A 13172-nucleotide genomic window follows, 5' to 3' on the forward strand; every position below is an offset into this window, starting at 1 on the left:
GTTCGTGGATGTTCATTTTTCCAGTAGCGATTAAACACTAATTGAATTTTAACGCATCCTTGATTAACTTACGACTAAAGATTTGATCATTTCTGAATATCTCATTGAAATGCAAGCTCGAGCTAACCCCTTCGAAGTATAGCCATATTCGAATTAATCGCAATGTCGGGATGTATATTTCAGTAATTTCATTGTAATTTACTTTATATTTCCCGCTTTGGAGGTAAGAGAGAGAAAGATATATGAAACCCTATAGGAAAGAGTGAGACAGATACTACGGAGTCTACTTTGGAACCCGTGGCGCCATCTCTGTGAAAAGTGCTCAAACTGGTCGCACAGCGTTATCGACAGCGAAGTGAACTACTGAAACGCTAACGCCATCTCTCGGAGAAATCCTGAAACTAATACCCCGACTAGTTCAGGGTTGCCCCGAGAGATGGCGGTAGTGTTTCAGTAGTTCACTTCGCTGTCGATAACGCTGTGCGACCAGTTTGAGCACTTTTCACAGAGATGGCGCCACGGGTTCCAAAGTAGACTCCGTAGTATCTGTCTCACTCTTTCCTATAGGGTTTCATATATCTTTCTCTCTCTTACCTCCAAAGCGGGAAATGTAAAGTGAATTACGATAGAACGACTAAAATATAGAATAAATTACAATAAAACTATTGAAATATACAAGATTGATGAATGAACGGCATTGACAGGCGGTATCAACAGTGAAACAGCATCACGTGCTGTTCTGGTGCATCTAAATACGTCTAATCCTGGTGATACCCCTATGGCGTTACGTGTTATGTGATTTGCTGTATTATCTGGGTATATCGATAAAAGCTGAAAAAATATTAAGGGTATCAGCTATATTAAAAACGATCGTATGTTTCTGTTCAGAAATATCATTTATTGTTTCGCAACAATACAGATCTAAGATCAATGATTATAGAAAAGCAAACTATCGTGCATTAAAACGCTGTGTAGCTCTTAAATAAATGTTTCTGGTTGCAACGATTTCAGTTGCAATAGAGCGCATCGAGTAACACGTGTTCCAAATTGTATAATCATCCAACAAGAATTAATGATACCACATGTATCCGATTTACGTGAGCGCATACATGGCCAAACTACGCATACAATACCAATTTGTGCGTTGCGTGTTCTACATGGCTTGCGATTTTTACTTATACTTCGCGCGGAAGTATGCAGTTGTACGCGTAGTTGTGCACCGACAGATCGATGAACATAAATCAAGATCCACCCATTTATAACTAGACTAGTTTGCACACATAAGAGATTCTCATTAATATTACGATACACGGTATATCGGTTCCCTTTCGTTTTGTTAAAATATGCGTAATCATTGAGATTCGATGGCTGGACTATTAACGTTTTCATCTGTTTTCAGGTACGCGACAAAGAGAATACATAACAAGAAAACATAGCCTCGACACGGTGCCCTGGCAGTGTGACATACCATCGGCACTCTGGATTCGTTGCTGTGTTGTCTGGGTATACGTACACACATATATATATATATATATATATATATATATATTTCTTTTATGGAATCTTTAAAATAGTTCATTCTTGTAGCTTGTGTTTTGTCACGTTAAAAATGTCACTGTAGGCGATTACAATTAATTGACATATTCATCGACGTCGGTGCAGCTGATTTCCATCTAATCTCTTCGGACCATGATTTCGTATTCGGGGAATGCAACTTCTTTACCACCGTACGCTATGTAACATACACTGTGCGAGGGCTGCACTTTGCCAATCGTTACAGTGCCTTCGTGGTGGACACGACCAACGTAGAGTGCTTCCCCATCTTCCGTTTCGCCACCGGGGATCGCATTGCTAGGAACATTGTTTCCGCTCGTCGGCACCCATGCAGGATCACAGCCGCAGAGAACCTAAAACGAATGATGAATAAGTGACGATTGTTCCTTATAGTACTACTTAACACATTCACGGGTCTCAGAATAAATAAAATATTGAAATTAAATGTAAGAAATATTCGATAGCAAGATGCATCGCCTCTCTCTGGAGCCTTGTTTAAACATTCGGATAGGTCATGGAGTTGGGGGTGTCCTCGAGGCTAATACAAACGACTTAAGAAGGTATTACTGCCCTCGCAGTGAGAATATCTACTTAGCCATTATAACTCGCTTGGCCATTAATCCTCCTGTAATTTACCTTGCAACTTCTTACATAAGGTTTCTACATGACCTTGCAAACGAAAGTTCAAAGGTGCGTTCGTCGGTTGGTAACCAATCGCACAACTTTCTTAAAAATAATTTAGATGAGTTCTTTACTTTACCTCGTAATCAGACTTTCCGTGTTCGTCACCACCCCAAGCCACGTAACAGACGGAATCTCCGGGCTTCACTTTGCCAGGCAGTAGAGCACCCTCGTGATGAGCTCTGCCCACGTACAGGGGCTCACCGTCTTCGCCTCCTTTTACTGCACCCGGAGGAACCATTCCACCCGATGATTCGCACCAACAAAATTCTCCGATGCCTATCACTCCTTCCACAGGTGGAGCTGACGCGTTCGTATCTAAAAGCAGCAACCAGACAAATATATACATACACGTACACGTAGGCTCGGGAATGAAATACAGGTAGCTCTTGGTTCACGCCGCTTTTTTTCGGAAAGAAAGGAAAAGTCTCGGAATTAAATGGCGAGTGAATCGACGTAAACCGAGGGTTACCCGTACTACGTTTATTATTTCTTGTGGTTTCTTGTGCTTCCAATGACCCCGTTTGCCAATCGACATAAAATTTGCTGCTGAGGGTAGAATTTTGGATTTAGTGTCGATGCTGGTACGCCTATTACTCTTTCGAATATCGCGTTGACTGGAGACCAGGGCCATCCGGAATTTTATTCTTTTTTCGTATTATAAAATTGATCGGGGTTACATCAGGTAGTAAAAAAAAAAGCGTATTATTAAAATAAAACAAATATGCTTCTCGATGCGCACCCCGATCGAACATATTTCTTCCATGCTCGTTGTAATTAATAAAAAATCACACAATTCAAAGGCATTTATTATGTTGTTAATGTTAAAAAATACGTATGCAGAACGGTAAATACACATAAAATGACAATCTTTTTTTTCTAAATGTGCTTTTGCGGTATTCGGACAAGATTGCACAGAGAGTTGTATTAAGGTCAATTATAAGATGAGTCGTATTAGAAGCAGCGCTTAGAACGACGAAGAATTTTACGATTCTTCTTTCTTTAAGAATTATAAATAAGGCGAAGGTCAGTCAGCAGGAAAGTGTCTTTAAAAATATTTGCGATGACACACGATGTTATTAAAAATTTATGCGATATAGAAATCATACGCTGTGCCATCACGTAATAATACTATCACGTAACATTGTTGTAGATATCAGTTACATATCTTAAATTCATGAATATTCGAGTACTGTGTGCCAAAAAATTACAATTGATATATTTTATGATTGAAAATTCTATGCATTGATTTAACACAATAACTAACGGTGGAGATACGCACAATAATTAAAGGCGTGCAATTATTCTTCTTAGATATCTATATGTGCAGGTGACTGAATAAAACATTTCATAAGTTTTACGTTATTGAATGCATCTTGCTATGGATTGTATAGTGTGGACTGGTTCATCGACTATTTACGCAGGGCACGCACAGTAAATGTGTTAATACCTTAACAACCGGACATAGCAATTGATGTGTTAACTAAAGCAAGCGTTACCAATCGAGGCAAATCAGAAATGAGGTATAAGATCGTCTCAGTCAATATATTACGGCCAAAAAGTCTCGCAGAGTGCATTTACTGAGAATATCTTGGTTGTAGATAACTTATAGCTTGTAGCAGCTGAGTAGGTCTTAGCAATAAAATATTAGTGTCACAGCATTGGCACCCGAGTAAGATCACAAGACTTGTTAAAGAGGAAGAAAGCTAGGGATATAGCGTGTGTTGTATTAATGTTTGACTGTAGTTTTTTTCACAAGCAATTGGTTTCCATTATTACCTTAAATCCCAAACCCTCAAAAACGTGATAAAAATAAACAAGGAGAGCGTTTTTCCAATAAAGACCGCTTGGCGATTGCTATAAAATTTAGAAAGAGGCGAGAGTTTGGACGATGGATCCCACATCTAAAATTCTAGTTACGGACATTTGTTTCAGAAAGAAACTATAAAATAAAACTTTTAACTTTTACAATTGCGATTTAAAAATCGTCGAAATTAGAGAAGCAGAAGTGACTCGACAAATTCACTTAATTCACCGAAACTAAAATTTCCAAATTGATATTCAACTGTTCCTCTCGAAAGTTTTATGTCGATCGGTCAGTGGTCGCTTTCGGAAGAACGAATCCAAAGAAATAAGAGGAATCATTAAAAAATAGTTTCAGATTTCAACGTCTGAAGGCAACCGAACGATCCGATCATTTTTATCGCCGCGTACATGATTAATTTGCAACGATGAGAGAAGAAAAAAAGGAGAAAAAGAAATAGAAATAAATGAGGCAAATTACTTTTATAATTAGAAGTCGGACGGGGTGGGTACAACAGAGATTGAAGCTTCCATTTGCCGGTTGCACCCCAACCGGTACGAACGCCCACGTAGCTGATGCCGATCGGCTTAGGATCTTGCCATTCCATGATTACAGAACCGTTAAGACCACCTGCCCTGACCATGACACGACCGTCGAGCCAACAGATCGCGAACTTCTTCGTTTCATTCTCGTTCAGCAGATTTGGCGTGCTTACGCGCACCTGTCGGTGCACAAGTTCACTTGTTTATTTCTTTTTTTTTCTTATTTCATCATCTTGCTTCGCTATCCGGGAACTTCTCCATACTCCAATTCCTTTAACTCTTTCTATTCTACTAATTCAACCGGATGTGCCTTTACAAGCCCAAAACGAAACATTTAACAGGACGAAAAGCCATCTTAATGGCATCGAGCATTAATTCGAACGCCGTCTGTGCACATACGCATTAAGCTGGTGTTTTATAATCACCGTTCATGTAACGAAACGTAGATTAAACGGCAATATACGAATCGGACATAATTAATCTCGTAAATTGCGCCAACGTCATCAGCAATAAACGAACTAATAATTTCCACGTTATGCCACCTCTGCACATGTTACATTCTATGAGACTATGAGCTCTGTGCCGAATAATTAATTATTTAAATGAAAATACGGAAAATATTTGGATTAAGTAACACCACTTCGACAGCACCACGTTGATTGTATTATTAGAAGATAGAATTAAAGGAAATGGAATTAATGAAAGATCCCGGCTATAAAACTCTGACAATTTCGAACCTTATCAGGCTGTTTGCGATCGTATCTAATGACGGACGCCGTGTTCTCCCAACCGCCAAGCATAATTTCGTACATTGGGCTTGACTCGCCTTTCTTGTTGGTCAAGGCAATATGCGCGTTATTCTTGGCCCTGACTTCGACGAGGACCGAGCCGCTTTTAATATTCTTAAAGCTGTAGACTAACTCGTTCCGCGTTGACATGGAACCGTATCCTTATAGGAATCAGAAGGTTTCAGTATCAATTTCATTTTCAATCAAAAGATACTCGTTTCTTATTAATTTATTCGCGCTTCTTGTTCCTGAGAGTTTTGGGAATTCCTCTTCGTCGGTCTTACTTTACTATTAATCATTTTTATATAAACGATAGACGTTTTCGGGGTTTGAGACTGCTTTGTTCTCGTATTTCTGTAACGACTTTATCTTCAACGAGTTCTCTTGATTTGTAAGATCTCGGTCGTTTCGATCGTGAGCTTGAAACTGAGCGTTCTTGGTCACATTGAAGCAAAATAGAAGCGGAGCTACGTAGGATGTGTCTACTGTCTTTTATTTCGTGCGTGTATACTGTTTTATCGAATGGTGTCCAATAGAAAGGAGCACAGGTATTTTAATACTTAACGGTAAAGTTCGTTACAAAGTGTTTCTAATGTGACACCATTCGAAGTAAAGGTGAAGGGTGCTAGGAACCAAACATACTTAAGCCAACATGCTGAAAGTCTAAAGAGTAAGAATGCGAATATTTTTTTCACAGCAGGCTTCGTATATACTTTACGTACAACGATCGTGACCACCTACACATATGGCTGTATGGTCGACGGTGCGTTAGCGGGGTCCAATAAAGTCCAAAATCCAATAAAATACCGATAAGAAAATCGTATTAATATTTAGGGAATGACAATCCAATTGTATATCTCGAATATTGTCTGGTAAGAATAATTTTTCTGAATATTTTTCCAAGCGGTACAAAATTACAGTCGTTGATTTACGATTACACCGAAGAAAATTTACCAAGGCAGCAATCTTTAGGCTATTTAAAGAAGCGTACCTGTGATAATACTTATCTTCTTTTTTTGCTTCTTCAAGGTAACTGATATATTGTTACAACTACGTAAAAACTATTTCTGTACGTAAACTAAAATATATAGTCGGTTCAATGCGTAACCGGTAAAATGATTTGAGGATAAGGGATATCATAGGATGAGAAAATAATATTACCTTCGATCAACCATTCACCGGAAGCGCCCCAGCCGGTACATACGCCAAAATAACCAATTCCAAATGGTTCTGGATCGGCATACGTGAGAAACGCGCTGGGTTCGCCTTCTTTACCTACCGATAGAACGCCATCGCTCCATCTGATAAAAAAATTAAAAGACTTTGATTATACATGTAATTGTAGATCTCTCCTAGTTTCTTAAAAATATTCACAAAAAATGATCGCTACCACTACAGTGAATTCTATGGCAGATATGGATAGATTCAATTGCTTATATTTGTTTCAAAGAAACTATAAAAAAGATCTTTTAAGTTTTCGAATATTAGTTTAATCTGCTAATGATGGAATTCGTGTGGAACCTGAAGAAGATGTTCTATCTCAATCCTAATCCAATACTCGGAAGGCGAATTAATACACTTGCGAGTGGATTAGATCTGGGTCATTCTCTAAGTCCCAGGCGACGAATAACAGATATTTCTTATAATCTCACATACGCATGCTTCTGTGACGCATGAAGCTTTCGTTTAAACTTAAGCTGGCTCCTATAGCACATCATAAACTAGAGATTAAGTGGATCCAGAGAGGAAATAATAAACTAACATCTTCAATCTTTCCGAATGAGTTCTTCTTTTAGTAACGAAATAAAGTATTTAAAAAGAAAACCAAAGTCAAATGCTAAGAGTTAGGAGAAGGCAGTGAAATGCATATTTACCAAAATTTATCTCTCCTTAATGCTATTTCGCTCATTATTATTTTAAAACAACCGACATACCTGATCCAAAATCCACGAAATTCGTCACCGCTTAGAATGCCAGGTGTATCAGCCTCTGCAACATCTGGCTTTGTTCTGTTTTTACGAATGACTGACTTGCTATTGCTCCAGCCACCAATGAAGACCTGAAATTTTTACGTACACGATGCGTTTACAATCTTTCTTACTTCCCCCCCCCCCCCTAAAATATATTATCGACTGTTTCTTACTTCGTACATAGGTTCTCCCTCCTGAGGACCCGTAGTAAATGCTACGTGAGCATCGTTTGGAGATTTGACTCGGAACTGAAGTTGTCCGCTTGCGACAGGGTAGAAATTGTATTCCAATTTGTCCTCGGTAGAAAGTGCTGAAAAAGGTAAGAAAAAAATTGTAAGAGAATATTTAAATAGATCGTCCTCAAACAGGGTTGGCTGGCGTTAATGGGTTCAGTTGAAAGATTTGAAAAGCTAGTCCAATTAGAAGAGGACGAAGGTATTCAAGATTTAGTGGAAGAAAATAGAATCAGAAGCGCCTAGACGTCTGGACGCCAGGAATCCTGTAAAATCGATGAGGCAGCGAGCAAAAGTAGGGCAATGCAGAACTCGCATCGATCAATGTATTGTCCTGTCTGCGATAATCGCAAATCTAGATTACATCATAGCTCATTCTTCGACCGTGAATCTTCTCTAATTATTTCGAATTTTCCGACGAATTTTTGCACATCGAAAGACGATTACAGGCATTACAACGTATCTGTTTCTGATAAAAGTAAAGCAACAAGAAACTAATAGTTAAGAATATTACTAAATTATTTCGCTAGCTATTGTTGATTACATTTCTGTTTTACTTTCAGTGTAACTTTGATCTGCACGTGCCGTGCCATTTAATTAAACTTTGCATTATTAACAAAAGGAATGATTTCTTCACTCCTCTATTTTTAACTCCAACCTAATTGCCATCAATTAAATACTCATTTCTCCTTAGCTGGATATGGATCCCAGCCAACAAGCAGCCATTCCACTCAACAAGGAATCATAAAAAATAATTCTTTTTATTTTTATTTCTCTGGTGCGTCGTCAGCTGCAAACGGACTGCGTCGTTTGACCATAAATTGAACCTATTCCTGCCGCACCAATTTATGACAATAATGCAGTCGGGAGTAGCGTCGTATCAGGTATATATCGTGAATCTGATTATTTTATTCGAGGACATTTCACCTGTTCTTAATTCATAACCTTTTCTTCTACTTTAATGGACTGCACCTGCTCATCCTTATGCACGTTACAAAGGAACACCTTGCGCCTTAAAAGGTATGATCTAGGTTCGAAAAATTCATCGCGCTAATTATCATTGTAAACTGCAACCACGTGCACCTGTTTTACATAGGGCAGAGTCGCAAAAATTCGGTAAATGTACTCTTCGATCATTATCGCTCTTATGTTAATAATTAATACGTATGTGCTGAAAATCTTCCATTACGAGTTAGTGGTAATTAGTGGTAGAAATTAGTGTCGTTAAAAATTTACCTGGGGACCTGAGTAACGATATTAATTGCATCCCAAAATCGCTGAAGATTAACGCTAACACGAGCGTCTGGATTAGTAGATTCCGTAAAAACACAGAACGATGCACCACGCACATTTCACATTTCATTTAAGTACATCGCAATTAACAAATTCGCATTAAATTAATAAATACTAATTTCAGTAAATATATTCTTTAACCTTAACAGCAACGATTATTCCCTAAGTCAATACTATCACAGTGAAACTTTCGAGCTGTTACCGATTTTCTATTATTTCAAATCCGAATTGCTCGTATCTTTTATTTCTACTTTCGAGTTGGCCAGTGTAGACATAACTGAAACGATCGAATAAAAAATCTCCAACATAACTTTAAACAATTTTTCAACTAACACTTTCTTAATTCACTGCGAAATATTTATGTTATCGCGCCACCTTTCCTACTAAGAATACGTATAATACGCTTCTGAACGCGCCGTCCACCATGAATTAAATCGGACGGTATTTTATACAGGATCGGTCACACCGCATCGATAAAACAGAATTCTATCATCATTGTGGCAGACTCGCGTGCGAAACCGATTGCCTTTGCACCTACTATCCATCGAAATGCTTTCTGATATGTATACGAGAAGATTTTGTTGAACAAACGTAAGCCTTATAAATAGTAGCTTGTGTCATGAGGGTCGTGCTCGTTGCTGACATCATCGTTGTTGTCGTAAACGAAGCATTGCAAAGGCTCGTCGGTATCCATACGCCATAAATTGGACCGTTGACCAATTCCCTACTTTAAACGAAAATTAATAACTCGCACTGTCCGCGCGTCAAAGTCCAAAATCGTTGATTGGTCCGCGATATTAACTTAGCTTCTTCGTGTTGATCTTGAGTCAGTATCGTGAGAAAACGTAACCGACGAAACTAAGAAAAATAGAAAACTTCATTAGAGGAGATTCAATACGTCGTTGAAGTTAGGTCATTGATATTTCGATATCCATTACTTCATGTCACGGTATACTGGTGACTCAAACTGATCCACGTCGTAACCTTTTATGTCGTAATAATCGGATCATCGTCGGTCAAACAGATCACAGTCGGAATGACGGTGGTGATGAAATATAACTGTCTCGAAGCATAACATTTTCTAAGTAATCTAGGTCCTTCCTACAACTCTATCGTCGGTTTTACACATTGAACCTTTAAAGTACGTGTTTGTTTCCTTTTTTATGAAATTGTACTCTACGTAATGTTTTCCCACACTTGACTTTGCTCGATATTTACATTCCGATTTCATCTTCTTTAATAATATTCTTCTGAAAAAGATCAATGCGTACACGAAAGAAACTTTAAAACGAATTAATTTTACTAGAATTCAGTTAAACCATTGATCATTTATCTAAAATTTTGATATTTTCAAGTTAGGTAACACGGGAAGGAAAGGACGTAGCAAGTCGAAAATATTAAAATTTGTCTTCATCGACGCGATATAACAAATTTAGTTACCTAAGGGCTACATGGTCGTTGAAATGATAGACGTCAAAGTCGTCACAGCAACATGCGCGATAGGATTACATTATTTTGTATAGAATCAGTCGGACCGTATCGGTCACGGCAACCTTCGTTCTACTGTAATCGGTACTATATAAAATAACGTAATGCTACGACACACATTACCAATTACCATTGTGAAGTCCGTTATTTCAACGCTCGTGTGCTTCTAGCCTTAAGAAGTGATCGGCTATAATGCGAGCATCTTTATGCGCATATGAATAATGTGCAAAGTTTAATGTCATTTGAAACTTCCTTAAATATTTCTTGTGAATTCGTGTTTAAGAAACTACTGTATAATTAAGGGAAAGGAGAGACTTTTTATTTTTAAACTTGCGTTTCCACTTGTTAACCCATTCTTTTAGATTGTATCCCTAAAAATTTAAACGCGATTTAGCTGTAGAATCTACAAAGTCAATTTCTTTTGCATGCCCATAAAACGCACCAGATACGAGCGACGTCGATTAAATCAGATACTTCGTCGTGCAAGACGTGTTACGTTCGCAATTAACATAACAATGCGAAAATTAGAGCCATTGAGTCAATTTCCATTGCGCAATAAAAACCATTGGTCAATTTCTTCGTTTCACCGTTCATTGAATATGTATTGCGTGTTCTATGTAGCCGTGTTCGACGCAAGTATATTTTATTATAGTAAAATACGTATATGTGCATTAATTAATCGCGAACGCTAATCACTGCATAGCTGGTAGCAGTTAAACGGTTGCGCGTTTGGCGAACCTAGATGGCCGTGCCTGCCTTACTGTCACTGACCTCGCATGGCAACTCTCTTCCCTTTGCTAGCATGGTGAATCGTGTTATCCAGCAGGAAAAACCTACGAGACAAACCTAAGACATGAATGTCTAACGCGTATCCTTTTTACATTCGACGGAAGTTAGATCTAGTTCGTCGTCAGAACCTGAAAGATCTCCAGTATACTTCTTTTTCCAGTACCAGAGGAAATATTACAGCAAACAATCACATCCTCGGTAAAGTTGTTTCACAGCTCAATTTGAAAGTTCACAATTGCGGCTATCTACATACTAATTGCTTTGCATCTAGGATATTCTTCTCTTTATTAAGAGCCTTGATATTAAGAACAGACTTTTCTAAACGTAAGGAATTTGTCTCAGTCGATTGCGATCGGCAAACGTTACGCGAGAAGGATTCCAGAAAGTAGACAGAGAACTTCTCGCAAGAAATAGCAGAAACGCGTGTTGCGAAACAATCTAGAAGCCGTAATTATACAAGAAATGCTGAGGAATGATGTCATACCGTAATCTTGAAAATCACGATCCCACCATAAGAATGGCGAACATACGTTTCTCTATGTTTATTACATATCGGAGGATTTGCTTGTTAGTCGTTCTAATATTATTCCATGCATTATATTACACCAGAAACATAAAAATGATATAGTTGGAATGTTAAAAAATTCTGGTAAATCAAAATCATTGAAAATCTCAGTCAAACGAGGACGTATTTGTTTTTAATAGAAATTACACATTCGCAACGTCCAGATTCGTAAAATCATAATATATATAATTACTGAAGAAAGCCGGCCGGCCGGCCGGCTTGTCAAATCGACGCGACCGCACCTCTCTGCACACTATATTTAGCTAGCGACTAGAAAAGAAATCGTACCCACAGTATCTCCTCGTGTAAACGCATACCAGCTTTCTAACAATCACTATAGATCAGTTATAGGTAAAATTGATCTTTTACCATGCATCACATCGATAGATTATTATCAATGATTAACAGGCAATTCTTTAATGCCGCTTCTTAATTGTACTTTGTAATCTCTTAATATAAATTTACTAGGATATCACTAGATGAAAAAAGTTGATTATCTATGCATATTTGTATGTACAGATGTACCGTTCATATTGAATTGTAGAAAGTAACAAAGAGATCGCGTAACTCGAGGTCAACCTTAACCTGTTTCTCGGAACTACGTTGCTGCATTAACGGTGAATTCGATACTCCGCGTGAAGGTAATTGAAATTCTGTAGAAGTCTCGCGAGAGATTTTCAGTGATACTTCGTAACTTTTACAATACTGTATGTTGTCGTTCGTTCGAAGGATACAGTGGCAGGTTTTATTTAAAAAGGGGAGTAAAAATGAATCGTGGCGTCTAAAAAGACGACGAATAAATATTGCGAATATAGTTTTTTGAGTATGCGAAAAATATATAATCATGAAAGATCGATACTTTAGAGATCATGATATTCTGCGCAATAATTACTACGTCTACTTTCTGAAGATTTTCCCGATATTTTAATTCATTCGATATATTCAATTACTATGCGTAAAATATTAAAAATATAAAAAGTTACTGATTTTCGATAGAAACAATTATCAAATATTTCTGTATAAGGAATATAGCTCGGTTCGTTTATTTCAATATTAATTTGATGGGATTAACATTTACTTAAAATATCTTATTAATGATATTCGTATATAGATACGAAATAATATATATATATATATATATATATATATTCATTGCTCTTTATATTCTTCATTTACATCTGTATAATAAAATTTGGTATAGACATTTTGTCATGTGTAATCTATGTAAAAAAAATATATTTATACTTACAAATAGCCATGATATTTTATTGAAGACGACAAAGCAAAATCCCTGCACCACACAAGATCCGCGAACTCACTACGAAGGTTGAATTCGTACTGCGAAAAAGAACGTCGTTTTGGCGCTTTACGAAGGTGATGTACTCACGTGCGCATGCGCACTACGCGTTCTCCAGCTGCAGCTTACCCACCAGTGATTTGTAAACGTTAATGAAATGAATTGAAT

At 37.7% G+C, this 13172-nt stretch overlaps 1 protein-coding gene across 6 annotated transcripts; it reads right to left on the reverse strand.

The window, feature by feature from the left end:
• Window positions 1-1527: 1527 nt before the first annotated feature.
• LOC143430933 (uncharacterized) lies at window positions 1528-13033 on the reverse strand. 6 transcript variants are annotated; one of them, XM_076907517.1, is made up of 8 exons: window positions 12957-13033; window positions 7513-7649; window positions 7304-7428; window positions 6531-6670; window positions 5319-5530; window positions 4520-4760; window positions 2315-2553; window positions 1528-1907 (listed from the first exon to the last, which is right to left on the reverse strand). In XM_076907517.1, exons 1-8 carry the CDS (start codon window positions 12964-12966, stop codon window positions 1674-1676), a joined length of 1338 nt encoding a protein of 445 aa, XP_076763632.1. In that variant the 5' UTR covers window positions 12967-13033; the 3' UTR covers window positions 1528-1673. The 6 variants fall into 6 exon arrangements, with proteins under 6 accessions (XP_076763632.1, XP_076763714.1, XP_076763564.1 ...); XM_076907599.1 differs by lacking the exon at window positions 12957-13033 and adding an exon at window positions 12233-12254; XM_076907449.1 differs by lacking the exon at window positions 12957-13033 and adding an exon at window positions 8809-8957.
• Between the last annotated feature and the right edge of the window lie 139 nt (window positions 13034-13172).

Source organism: Xylocopa sonorina, chromosome 1, assembly GCF_050948175.1.
Source record: "Xylocopa sonorina isolate GNS202 chromosome 1, iyXylSono1_principal, whole genome shotgun sequence".
In the NCBI taxonomy this organism is placed as follows: domain Eukaryota; kingdom Metazoa; phylum Arthropoda; class Insecta; order Hymenoptera; family Apidae; genus Xylocopa; species Xylocopa sonorina.